The sequence below is a fragment of the Rattus norvegicus genome, chromosome 7, assembly GCF_021556685.1.
Source record: "Rattus norvegicus strain SHRSP/BbbUtx chromosome 7, alternate assembly SHRSP_T2T, whole genome shotgun sequence".
Taxonomy (NCBI): Eukaryota; Metazoa; Chordata; class Mammalia; order Rodentia; family Muridae; genus Rattus; species Rattus norvegicus.
In genome coordinates, this window is record NC_141540.1 from 117786809 (window position 1) to 117800196 (window position 13388).

Here is a 13388-nt window from a genome sequence, read left to right on the forward strand (position 1 = left end):
TGGGGGAAAGCAGGTGGAAATGGCCTCACAGGTGGCCTAAGGCAGCCAAATTTACTGCCCACCCTGCCTAGCACCAGGTAACCACCTAACTGCAGGTTAGGGTCTGTAGCCTGGCAGACTCTAGCGGTAGATAAGCACAAACCTCACCAAGGCAAGGACGAAGACCTTGGATTGTCAAAAAGACTCTTATATAAAAGTCCTCTGTCTAATTTGGCAGCTACTAAAACTTGGGGCAGAGTATTCACTCTCTTCAGAGCTCTATGTCAGAGCCAAGGGTAGTTTGGAAGAGTGAGCCAAGCCCAGTCAAGTTTGACCTCTGCAGCACAGCCTAGAGCCACTAGCCCAACTTGTTGAGCAGCCTGATCTCAAGGAGTTGAGACAGATCCTAAAGGTACAATGTGTAGAATTCCTGGGCCCCAAGCAGTGTACAAATGTCCTCTTCATGGATGGCTCCACCTCTAAAAGTGTGGATCTACATTCCTACTGGTGGTACTGGAATCAGGGTGTTTACCTGTCAGAGTCATCCTGTTGAGTCTACATAGCTCTGAGCCCTGGTCCTGCATGGATTAACAGGGCAGGATAAACTCACTGGGCTTTCCTGAGCAATGACATTGCTGCACCCTGCACTGCTGCCTCCTCCTGTGTCTGCTCTGCAGCTCAACAGCTTTGTCACATAGTCCCTGAGGTTGTAAACAGCAACCATGTAACCCCTTTCCAGCTCTACCTGAAATGGAGCCTGAGAATTTGAGTCCCCCTAAAGTAAGCACATGAGGGCGTAGGTCATCCTCAGCAGCCTCTACAACCCCTGTAGGAAGGTTTTTAGATAGCTCTTTATTGATATCCTCAGCCCCTGGTCAGCACAGACTCCCAGCACTGGCTCATACCAGCTGGACTCAGGTGCCATCCCCAAGAGCAGGAGTAGGCCCCATAGGGGCAGAGAGGCCTCCCAGACTAGGAGGAGTGTGCAGGCAGCCAGGAAGCCCTCCAGAACTCCAGGCCCAGGTTAGGGAGGGCTGGCCTTTGGCAGTAGCTCAGGCCCCCACTGGGGCATCATAGTTGAGCACGTAGTAGTCGTGGACATACATGAGCACAGCCACCGGTTGCCCAATGATGAGTGTCACCCACACAGCTGCATTGCCATAGTTCCCTTGGAAGAAGCGGTTCACAATCCAGGCCAGTGGGACCTGAGAACACATGAGGCTACAGTCAGGTGGCTACAATGGCCACAGAAGATGGGAGTCTAACACAGATGTAGGCTAAGAAACAAGCTTCGCAGAGTTCCTCACCTGAGCCATCATGGCTGTGAATGCCCAGAGGCGGAACATCCTCAGGGGAATGCTCACTAGGTACTGAACAGGGATAAGAGAAGTCAGGGTTTCAACTGGTGGCCACAGCCCTGCCCAGAGGTGAAGTGGGGTGTGCAGAGCACTGACCTCATGGAAGAAGGCTGACGCCAAAAAGACCCCAGTCCTGGCCATCCATTTGTTGCTGCCCAGTCTGAGCATAGGCTTGTAGAAGTGTCTGCGGAGCAAGGAAGCCATAGGATGAGGCTAATGCCATAGGGCCCAGGTCTACAACCATATTCCACAGGTGCATACACCGTCCTACCTGATGCACCACTTGTGCACGGGGATATTCCAGTTCTGCCAAAAGTAGGTGACAGACTCAGCATTCCTTGGGGTCAAGAAACAATGGGATAAGCAGAACATGCTATATGACCTACCCAGATTCCCCAGAAACACGCCACTCACCACCAGTCCCTGTAGAACTCGCGGTCTCCAAACTGCAGGAGCTCTGCCACAGCATTGAGACATGAGTGGAAAAGCCAATAGAAGAAGATGAGCCATATCAGATGGTTGGGGACCTTTGGGAGACAAAGCTCCAGGTTGCAAACTTACAGACTCCACCTTTCCTTCACACTCATCCCGCTGGAGTCTCTGACACTCACCGCCAGCTTTAAGAGACGCTCAATGATTCGTGAATAGTCCATGTCCTGTGGAAACAGGCTGCCTCAGCTAGCTATACCATCTACCCCGCCCACCCCTGCCACCAGGGAGCCTGACCTCACCTTGAAGGGCTTCATGGAGTTCTGGATAGTAGGGACCATCCACTGCAAAGGAAATAAATACCACATCAGTTTCCCTGGGCTGCACTGAGCCCTACCATACACCCACTCACCACTTACCTGCTGGATCAGCCCCACTTGAAGCTGGGTGAAAAAGAGCTGGGGAAGAACAGAGCAGTCAGCTGAGACTTGAGTTCCATATACACCCAAGCCCTGCCCATACCTCTGGGTCCAAACCTCACCATCTCAAGAACCCGCCGTAGCAGAAAGCGCTTTCGTATTCGGGGGGATCGAGGAAAGTTGAGTTCATAACACAAAGTAGGAGCAAAGATGAAGTAATAGAGATCTAGAAGGGAAGGGTAGGTGCTCAGACTACACAGCCCTGAACCTGACTTACAGTCTTGCCTCGGAGAGTCCCAACTCAACAGCTCCTCACCTCGGTAGGTCAGGTTGTCCGGATAGCTTACAGTGTTCTGGGCAGCAGCCCCACTGACCTTCTTCCCTGCAGACACTGACAGCAAAGAAAGACAGCAGTGAGAGCCACGGAGCCCAGTCTCTGTCCTATAGGTGAATCCCAATCCTGACAGCCTCTTACCAGCTTTGGCCTTGACCCTTCGCTGGCGGCACCACAGATTGACATCCCGGTAGGAGAAAAGCTTGAGGAAGATGATGGAGTATGATGCCAGAGCAAACAGGGAACCCACTGCAAGATAGGTGGCTCAGCCATGTCTGCCCACACACCACAGCTAACACAGGAAGGTGGTGGGCTCAGCTGTGACCACCCACATCCCATGAACAACCTGGGGTCAGCTCAACATGGGATGGTTGGGATGGAGACACACCTGGAGTGATAGACTCAACCAGTAAGGCCACAGCTGCTGGGAAGCAGATAATTGTGGCCAGGTTAACCACATGTAGCAGCAGCCCCATCTGCTCTGTCAGGGCACCCTGGAGAAGAAGAGAGCATTCAACCAGGTCCTCTGCCCCGGGAGAGAACTATCAGGCCTAGTAAGAAGTCATCTCAAGCAAGCACCAGTGACTTTTAGCAAGGATGGAGATAGGCACCACTTACCACTGACAGGCGCTTCTCAATCTGAAATGTAGCCACAATAAAGATATTGGATGCTGAGGACAGAAGCATCACAGGACAGGGTCAGGCTCTGGTCAACCTGTTCCCCCACCCATGGCCCTTCTTGGACTGCAGCTCACCAATGATCAAGCATGGGGCAGGCCAGCTGTAGGGGTCCTTCAGAAACAGAGACACCACCTGGATGGGATCCACCAGGATGCCATACCTGAGAGTGGGACAATGGGAGCCTGAATAGAGGGGGCCTCAGGGCCTAGGCAGGCTGGGGTGGGGTAAGAGGAGCCTGGAAGAGGTACTCACTTGATAAGATTCTCTAAAAATAACCTTGCATTACTCAGGATCTGCAAGAGACAATCAGGAGGGTTCAGCCCTGGTGGTGCTATGATGGCTCACTTTACCCCAGCACTTGGCCTGGAAAATAGCTGTAGCACTCTTAGCAAGGGACCAGGCCCTCTTGACAGCACAGACCAAGTGAGAGATTGAGAGGGGGGTGCCTACCCTTGCCCAGAGTAAGTTGTCCCTTTGGTGTCAAGAGAGACAAGAGGCAGCAGAAAGACTCATCGAAGCAAAAAAGGGCAGGAGTGGATGTTTCTGTACCTGAGTCAAATACTCTAGCAATAGGCAAAACTCCAAGAATATGGCCCCATGCAGCTCACTTAGAGGAGTGTGCCTCTGGATTCTAGCCTGAGACTCAGTGCTTGGCTCTCTACCCTTATCCATCTCATAGGCACTCGATATAGGCTGCCACTTCCCACTACCCAGACAGACGGAAACAGTGGGTAAGACAAGGCAACACTGGTGAGGTTCCTTGCCTGGATGCTCAGAGAAGGGACCATGGAGGTGGCAAGTTCAGGGACACCATACTCCAGCTTGGTACTTAAAACACACTGCTCTATACCACCTCCTGACTGCCCACAGCAAGTAGCTGGAGCCAGGATTCATGTATCCTGGAAGGGAAGAATAAAAGGACCAAAGGCCATGCGGGGCTTGAAGAGATGGCCCAGTAGTTAACAACGCTGGCTGCTCTTTGGTTCAACTCCTACCATTCAAAGAATGGATCACAGCTATCTGTTAACTCCAGTTCCAGGATATCTTCTGCTCTCCATGAACAGTGCATGTATGTGGTACAGAGGCACATATGAAGGCAAAACACCCAACACATTTTAAAAATGAAAAGCTGGGGTTGGGGATTTAGCTCAGTGGTAGAGCGCTTGCCTAGGAAGCGCAAGGCCCTGGGTTCGGTCCCCAGCTGGGGGGGGTGGGGGGGTGGGGTGGGATCTTAAAAAAAAATGAAAAGCCAGGTGGGTGCAGAAAGTTCCAAGAGAAGAGACTGCTATCTGGACTGGCCAAGCATCCCTCTGCCTAAAAGCTTCTTTATAGACCAGGCATGGCCATCTCCCCAGGCAAAGCTGACCTTGAGCCCACTGGTCCCTACTCCTCACTCGTCAAGCCTTATAGCTCCACAGCCTACCAAGGTCTGAAGCTCTCTCCAAGGAAAAAGTGCTGAACACTCAGAAACCTTTCAGAGCACGATAGGGCAGAGTCCCTTCCATACTGATAGCCTAAAGCGGGAACAGACACTCTGGGTGAGGGCAATAGGTACCAGACCATATCCAAGTGTTAGAAGCTGAGTGATGATAACCCTTTGTCCCTGATCCACCCATCAGGTTGTCCTTTTGAGCCTTGGACTCCAACAGCTTCTGGGGTGGGGATGCATAGCACCAGTAAGAACCAGGCCCTACAGGCCGCAGGCTTGGACATGGCATAGCATACCACCAATATTCAAGGCCAAAGGAAAGGGACTAGAAGACCTGTAAAGCAGTGGCTGGTTGCCAAGGGCTCTATGTCCATGAATCTACATGCCATAGGACATACATCCTCACAATTCTTTCTATACATTTCCAGGGAGGCCTTGGTCCCAGAGTGCCCTCTCAGCCTCTCAGCCTCCCAGCCTGGAGAGCAACTAATACTCCCCTCCATCTCCTTGCTCTCCCTACCACACCTACAAAGCCAAGGGGGACCGGAGGCACAGCCAGAGTCTTCAAGATACTCATCATCTCTACTACCACTGAGCCATCCACAGAACTAGCCTGGGATCCAAGAGAAAGCCAGTCCCACTGCAGGGACCACCCCTGCTTCCCTCACAACCAGCCTAGTGCTAGCAACCACATGGAGCTATAGTCTTCAAAGGGCGGAGCCTCTGCCCAGGGAAAGGGCACCCTTGAAGGTTCTGCCATCCTGGCCACAGTGAGCCTGCTCCCACATCCCACTCACCAGCATCACCACGCACCAATTCAGGATACCACGGTAATTGCTGAAACCGCTGTCTGAGCTGAACAAAGAGTCTTGCAGACGATGGCACCTGGTGAAAAGGAGACAGGACCCTGCCCAGTAAGCATACACGAGCAGGACAAGGATGGACCCACCATGACCCACTCCTGCCCAGGTACCTTTTGTGCCAAGAGTTCACTACCCATTTGCAGACAAGGCCATTCCAGGAGGAAAAGGTCTCAGAAGCACATGGAGGCCTCTCCCTCTGGGCAGCAGAAAAGCTCAGTACAGGCAGAATTGACTAGGCAGGCCTCCATAAAGCTCGAGTTCCCCCGAACCAACTGCAATCAAGCTCTTGGACCACAGAGATAATCCCACTTGTGTATCCATGGTCCTCTGTGGACCTACTCAGTACTACTGCAGATTGCCCCTTCTGTTCATCCCATCTACCCAGTCACTTGTGAGGGAGTCCCCACCACAGTCAGTAAGAGCATTCTCCTGACATTTAGACATAAAGGCCCAGTAACAGCTGGCCAAGTGCCTGCCATTAATGTACATTTCTTTTTTTTTTTTTTTTTTCGGAGCTGGGGACCGAACCCAGGGCCTTGCGCTTCCTAGGTAAGCGCTCTACCACTGAGCTAAATCCCCAGCTTAATGTACATTTCTTACAAGCAGTGGTTTGGTCCTCCATTTGCATGTTAAGTTTGTCCCTGACTCTGTTCAGGGCCATGAGGAGACTACTTAGGGAAACCCTCAGAACTACTACCCAGTGGTAGGATGCAGGACATCCAAAGAGTCCCTGGCTGTAAAGACCAAGCCTGGCAGAGGAGGACCGTGTGACTAAGATAAAGCCCAAACTCAGCTCCTGGCAAAGACAACAGGAAGAACCGAGAGCCCTAGTCCCAGTACCTAATGCCCTCGCTCATACTAACTGTGGCTCCACCTTGCCCTCTAGCTGCTGTGCCATCAGGAAGCCACACAGAATTGAGCAAGACCTAGATTTTGTAAGCAAAGAAGCTAGGGCCTCCCCTTCCCTCTCACCACATACACCTCTACCCTGGGGCGTCTGATGAGAAGCAGGCCAGGAAAGCTCTAAGCACCATCCTACAGAAGCCCTTTTAGGACTGACCTTGTTAGTGACCCTCAAATAAGAAGGGGCAAGCCCTAGCTTTGGTTAGGGTTGGAAGTCTGACCTCTCTCCAGAAGAAGGGTCAAAGAGACTAAGGGGCAGTGCCAACAAACTCAATCTTAGTTGTCAAGGTTGAGATCTAAAAAAACAAAAGCAAGACACCACCTGCCTTTGATCCCTGCACTCAGGAGGCAGAGGCAGGCAGATCTCTGAGTTTGAAACCAGCGTGTTCTACAGAGTTCTAGGATAGCTGGGGCTACAAGAGAAAACCTAGCTCAAAAAAAAACTACACAGGATTGAGATCTATTTGGCACCTAGTTCCAACCACAGTAGCTCCTGGTTAGTAGGGTAGTCACATCCTTCTTACTGTCCATGCCATGCTGCAGCACCAAAGTGAGACAGAGCCACCTTAGTTCCAGCCCAACATCACTCCCAACTGTCCGTTTCCTCAGGACTAGGCTTCCACTAGACCCATGTAATATAAGCCATGCAATATGACTATGCTATGTCTCTACCTTGAGTCCCCTTCTCCCCAAATCTAAGCTTGCCTTCTGATGACTGCCCCCTGTTTGGGGTATCCCCCACCCTGACCCCGACTGGTTTCACTGGCTTGATAGGACTGCCTTTAAGAGGCAACACCATGAGACAAATAGAAAGGCATCTCCCAGTCTGTCTACTAGACCACCCCACCAGTCCCCATCTCCACCCTGAAGCCCTGTGCTTGCAGCACAACTATCCCAAAACCTCCTGCCCCCCAAACCTCATGGCCTCTGTGGTACAACCCACCAACCACAGCCTGCACATAACCAAAGCTGTTTCACAAGACTGACCTCTCTCCCCTTTGGGTAACCAAGGAGGCCATGCTGCTCTTTCTATGGCCATCTCCAGAATGAAGACAAAAGTAGAGAATGGATCCTGCTTTCTAGAGCTAACAGCAAACAGGTAGTTTTCTTTTGCTTTGTTTTTAGATGTGACCTGTGTAGGCCAGGCTAGCCTTGGTTCTTCTGCCTCAAACTCCCAAGCTGCTGGTATAGCAAGCATGTGCCACCACACGGGACACCTTGTCTGGTTTAGCACACAAGGCCTTAAGAGGTTTTCTTCTTTTTTAAAAAATTATTTCATGTATATGAGTCCACTGTAGTTGTCCTCAGACACATCAGAAGAGGGCCTAGGATCCCATTACAGATGGTTGTGAACCACCATGTGGTTGCTGGGAATTGAACTCAGGACCTCTGGAAGAGCAGTTAGTGCTTATTAACCACTGAGCCACCTCTCCAGTTCCCAAGAGGTTTTTTTTTGTTTTTGTTTTTGTTGTTGTTGTTGTTGTTGTTGTTGTTATTTTTCCGGTTTGTTTGTTTGGTTGGTTTTGGGGTGGTTTTTTTTCAGGGTTCTTCTGTTGGACTTCCAATTCCTTCCTCAACTGTCCACACTGGTGTCTCAGGTTCTCTCTGGCTTTCCTATCCGGCATCTAGAAGGCACCATTCCCACTTCTCTGCTCCACCAATGCCACTCCCTCCATTCCTAAGTCAGAGACATCAGTTCCAGGGGAGGTAGCCCCATCAGCCAATGCCTGCAAAGCTCCAAGCCTGCCACTGTGACCAGAAGCTAGTAGGCTGAAGGGCAGGCTGCAGAAATGGCCAGCAGGGAAAAGAGGAGCTGGCTAGCCATGATGACAGCTATTTTTGCCACCCTCTCACCTACTAAAGAGCCTGCCCATGTCCTGTGCCTTCCAACTGTCTTACACTCACTCCGAGGCCAAAAGGACACAAAATAGCTGGCTCTCCTTCTTAGATCTCATGGTAGGTTCTTTACCCAGGCCTACTCAGACAAACCACACAGAACGAGGAAGAGGTGGCATCCTCTCTTGACTCTCCTTCAACCCCACACAAACACTGTGAAACAAGAACAAGCCCATTCACACACAGGTGCTAAGGTCTGTGCCACACCCAAAGGACCAACCTCTAAGTATGGGCTTCATCTGGAGACCACGCAGTTCAGACCTGACACCAAATAGAAAGAAAAGGACAGAATGCCAGCTCTTCCACCTGACACCTGACACTTCCTCTGTGCTGCTCTCTGAGCCAAGCCCCGGGGTACAAGGTGGAAGCAAGCTACTCATAATTCCTAGACCATACATAGAGACGTACAAAAGATATTCAAAGACAAATACCCTGGGGGAAAAAAACCACAAGGTCTTGCCTTGGGTAGACAAAATGCACAGCCTCACCTTGCCATAGGGTAGAAGAAATAAGCTGACATCCAGAACCTGGCTCAGTGGCCCAGCTTAAAGTGAGCAGGAAGTTATTAGGGAGGGAAGATACAGAAGCTCAAGGAGTCAAGAGGAAGGGTGAGAGCAGAGCTGGGCTGCCAAGAGCAACAACAGAGGGAGGGGGAGCTGGCAGAGAAAAGTGGCAATGGGGTGAACTACAGGCCAACTCCAAGAGGGCAGTCAGCCTGGCCCACCAACACCGAGGAATGGAATCTCGCTCCTCAACCAGGAGGCCTCCAGCCCTGTGGTATACCTAAGTTAGAACAAGGTCCACTGGCCACTGGGGGATGACAAACTCCCATCCGGTCCCAATCCCTGGAATGCAACATCCATCTATGGAGAAGGGGCCATAGCCGAGACCCTTTCCACACATGCATGTACATCTTTCCTAGCTTTGCACAAGCCTCACACCAGAGGACACTGAAAACCTTCAATGGTCATCCGAAGATGTGCTTATTCTCTCTTGCCTGTCCCTGAATAGTAACTTGGCTTACAACTGAGACCTCAGATAAAAAGATACTTTCCCCACCCCTCTAGAGATCCTACTAGCCAAACTCCTAACTCCTAAAGAGTCAGCATAGGGGACTCTTAGGATCGTAGGACCTTAGGTCTTAGGACCCTTAACATCTTTTTTTTTTTCTTTTTTTCGGAGCTGGGGACCGAACCCAGGGACTTGCGCTTGCCTATCTACCACTGAGCTAAATCCCCAACCCCCTTAACATCTTTTCTAATGGAGCTGGCACCACTTGGAAGACAGAGGCAGGTGAATCAGTTTGAGACCAGCCTGATCTATAGAGCTAGTTACAGGACAGCCAAGGCTACACAGAGAAACCATGTTTGTTTGCTTGCTTGCTTGCTTGCTTGCTTGCTTGCTTACTTGATTGGTTGAGGGGATGGGGGAGATCAACATCTTTTCAGATGGAAAATTGGAGGCCAATCTCTCTCAAGACCAGCTTTGAATTACAGAAAATCGCCATCCCTCTAAGGAGGGTCAAACTCCTGCCCCACTCTTGCCTCCATGGCCTTCTTACCTGACCTTTGTTCATAATGTGCCAGGCCTGCCTCACACAGAAGTTATCTTATCTCCCAGGTGAACTGTGAACACCCTAAGGGCAGCTGGGGGGCAGGGAAGGTGGCCCCTCCCCACCGTCCCCATTAGAAAAAGACTCCGTTGATACAAAAAGAACAAGACTTTGGCAGCCTAGATATCCACTTCCTCCAAGGTCCTCAGCTACTTCCTAACCCAGAGCTGCTAAAGGGTCTCATAATGAACACCAGAAAGAGTCTCCAGACCAGCTTGGAGGAGACAGCCAGTGCTCCCAAAGAACAAGATGCATTTCTCCATTTCTTCAGTCAGTCACTCAGCTAAGCAGGACCTCTCCCATAGGTGTGTCCATACCAAACCTCGCTCCAGTACTCCAACCAGGGGATGAAAGTCTGTCTCACTGAGTAGTCAGCTCTGTCCCTATAGCCCACAGTCATTCTGGTAACATGACCAGGGCTTCAGGCCCTCCTACTTACTGGAAGAGAGGTGAATAAGCCTTAGCAGCCTCTCTGTTAGTACGAGAAAACTTCCTGTATGGTCCCCTGCCCTGAGCAAATGCCCATACCCGTCTCCTCAAACAGGCAAGGCTCCTCTCGAGCCTCTATCAGCCCTCTGGTCTGTACCCACAGGATTCCCCTCAGAGTTTTGCAAAGATAACTCTTTATCGCATCCCTCCCTGGAAAACATCTACCTCCTTCCATTGAAGAAAGTCCATTCATCTCCAAGCCCCAAGGCTCAGATTTCCTGCTACCTACCCCTCAGAAAGGACCTCAGGGGACTTTGCCTTAAGGTGTGCTTACTTCCCTGAGCAATATGGAAAAGGGGCTGCTGCCTACTCCTCTACCCAGGCTCCCTGGTAAGCTACTTGACCCCACCTGGGTGACCTTGGCAAGTGACCCTGTCCCGTCCCCCCCACCCCCAAGCCCGTGTCCCAATGTGGCCCAAGGGGAGCCCGGGACGCGGAACTCGCAAAGCTGTGGCCAACTTTTAAGAACTGGAAGCGAAGCTGGGGAGATCAGGTGTAAAGGGATCAGACACTCCGCTACCTCAGCTCCCAGTGGCCGTCGCCCACGCTGGTCTGCCGGTCTTTGTCCCGGGTGTGGGCTGGAGCCGGAACCGGAGCCGGAGCCGGAGCGTCACCCCCGGCGCCCAAGTCGGGGCCCACAGCGGCGTCTCGCACCTCCTCTTCGTCTACCATGGGCCCACTACCACCCTGGATGGAAACCCGCGAGCCGGTCCTCCGACGCCGAGAGCTTCCCGCGCCTCCGCGGTCGCCCATGGCTTCGGCCCGCACCACGTCGCGGCCCAGTCGTGCTCCGCCGGCTCACAGCGCCTGGAGCCCGCGGCCCCGCCTCTGGACCCTGAGCAACGGCCTCGGCCTCCGCCTCCGCCGCCGCCCCCTGCCGGCCTCCGTAGCCGGCGCAGGGCACCACTACTTCTGCGACGGTGAAGCTGGGATGCTATAGAGCAGCTGACTGGCTGTGGCGTCAACTGAGAGTCCATTTGTAGTCCGAGGCCAAGCTGAGGCGGGGCCTAATCGAAGACGCGGAGCACGCTGGGAATTGCGGGAGTAGAGCGTGAAGCCTCCTGGAAGTTGAAGGCATCACGAGCTGACGACGATAGCACTCTGGGAACTGCAGTCACAGGCCTACGGAAGCAACCAGTGCGCAGCTTGGCTGTGAACTTCTGTGGAAGAGGTCCAAGGTCCTGTCTCACTGTGAGGAGCAAGCTGGAGGAGTACTGCCCCGGCTCCTGACTCCCTGGCAGCTACGCATTTCCCCTGACCTCTTGCTTGCCCCTTGTCCCACTTCTGTAAAGACATAGTTTCGTCATCCCCGGCAGCGGTTTGACTGTAGGTCATTTATGAAACTGAGCTGACGCCTTGCGGCCCCAAATCCTTTTTCGAACGCACAACCGACAGACCTATATCTGCCCTGACAGCGCCGTTCTGCGAAAGATTCCTAGCTGCTAGGCAGGAACCACTTTAAATGGACCTTGGAGGACATACCCTGTCAAAGGGTCAAACGGGAGAAATACCCAGACTCACATCACAGCAAATGTGTGCAACAGCCCAGTTGTTAGTTAAATGAAGTAACTCATTAGTCACCATGGCCTTTTCCACCGCCCCGCAACCCCGTCGAGGACCTGACAAGCAATCCGCCTGATTTAGACCCCGCAGTTCATATGTCCGGGACCTCAGGAAGCACCTGATTTCCTTCAGAAACACTATAAGGACCAAGGAGAATAGTGACTTTCTTTTCTGGGCCAAGAAGTATCTCTAGGGCTGGAGAGATGGCTCGGTGGTTCAGAGTACTGATTATCTTCCAGAGGTCCTGAGTTCAATTCCCAGCAATCACACGGTGGCTGTAATGGGCATCTGATGTTCTCATCTGGTGTGTCTGAAGACAGCAACAGGGTACCCATATACATGAAATAAATAAGTCTTTTTGAAAAAGAAAAAGAAGTAGTTCTATAGGACAAGGTTGGTTGTCTCTCCTACAGGGTGCCACCAGTCTTCCTACTGAGCTCACCCCACTTCTATAGTATCCACTAGCTCTTCCTGTCAGGTCACTCTTTCTTCATGCCACCCCTCATGATGAACAATCTAAGGTACCTTGCAGGTGTCTTTGTGTATGTATGCAGAGAAAAACAGACCTGGGCAAGGACTTTTGTAGATCAGAGCCAACCTGGCCAGTGTCTCAGAACATTCCTCTGTCGCTGGCCCAGCATGTCTTTTAGCTGGGCCTTGGCAAGGCTACACTAATTTCCAGTATGGAACCAAAATCTAAAAGTGGAAGGTTGAGACCTAGCGTGCCACTAAAGCCGGAGGTGGATTCACACCATCCAATAGAATGAAAGTTCTCCTTTGAGACAGCTATTCATTGACATTCGGGCCTAGAGCTGTCCGTTTACAAGAAGCTATGGCAGTGAAGGGGCCAGAGGATGGACCAGAACCATCAGGAAGGATGGGTCTGTGGAGAACTTTGGCAAAGAGATGGGACTTATGTCAGAGTCCCAGGGCCTGATTCAAGGAGGAACTTCTGGAATGGATGCTTGAGAGGTACATACAGCTCACTGCCGAAATCTAGCATGAGGTGTGACCAGGTGCCAAGAGAAAAGGTCTGGTTGAGATTGGCTGGGAAGGAAGGTGTGGATGAATGCATTGGCAAAGAAATCATGGCGCAGCCCTGCTAGAGGTGACAACAAAAGGGGTTAAGACCCTGGAGGAAGGAGCCTTGCAAGCCTGAGGGGGTAAGAGGGCCAGGAAGGTTTTAGAAGTGTCCACATAGGGTGGGAGAAATGGCTCAGAGGTTATAAGCCCTGGCTGCTCTTCCAGAGGTCCTGAGTTCAATTCCCAGCAACCAGTGGTGGCTCACAACCATCTGTAAGAGGAACTGATGCCCTCTTCTGGCCTGTAGATACATATCTTCTGGCATATATGCAACGGAGCACTCATATAATAGATGTTTTTAAATTTTTAATTTAAAATAATTCACAGGGCTGAGAGATGACTCAGTGGTT

General features: G+C 51.7%; 1 protein-coding gene across 2 annotated transcripts; it reads right to left on the reverse strand.

Annotated features, from left to right (window-relative positions):
* Window positions 1-780: 780 nt before the first annotated feature.
* Window positions 781-11271, reverse strand: Dgat1 (diacylglycerol O-acyltransferase 1). Of its 2 annotated transcripts, none has more exon segments than NM_053437.2 (17): window positions 781-1184; window positions 1287-1349; window positions 1434-1521; window positions 1609-1674; window positions 1752-1864; window positions 1949-1993; window positions 2069-2110; window positions 2186-2224; window positions 2308-2411; window positions 2502-2576; window positions 2661-2768; window positions 2908-3013; window positions 3138-3190; window positions 3275-3360; window positions 3453-3493; window positions 5427-5514; window positions 10913-11271. In NM_053437.2, coding segments are annotated over 17 exon segments (1503 nt in total). In that variant the 5' UTR covers window positions 11146-11271; the 3' UTR covers window positions 781-1031.
* Between the last annotated feature and the right edge of the window lie 2117 nt (window positions 11272-13388).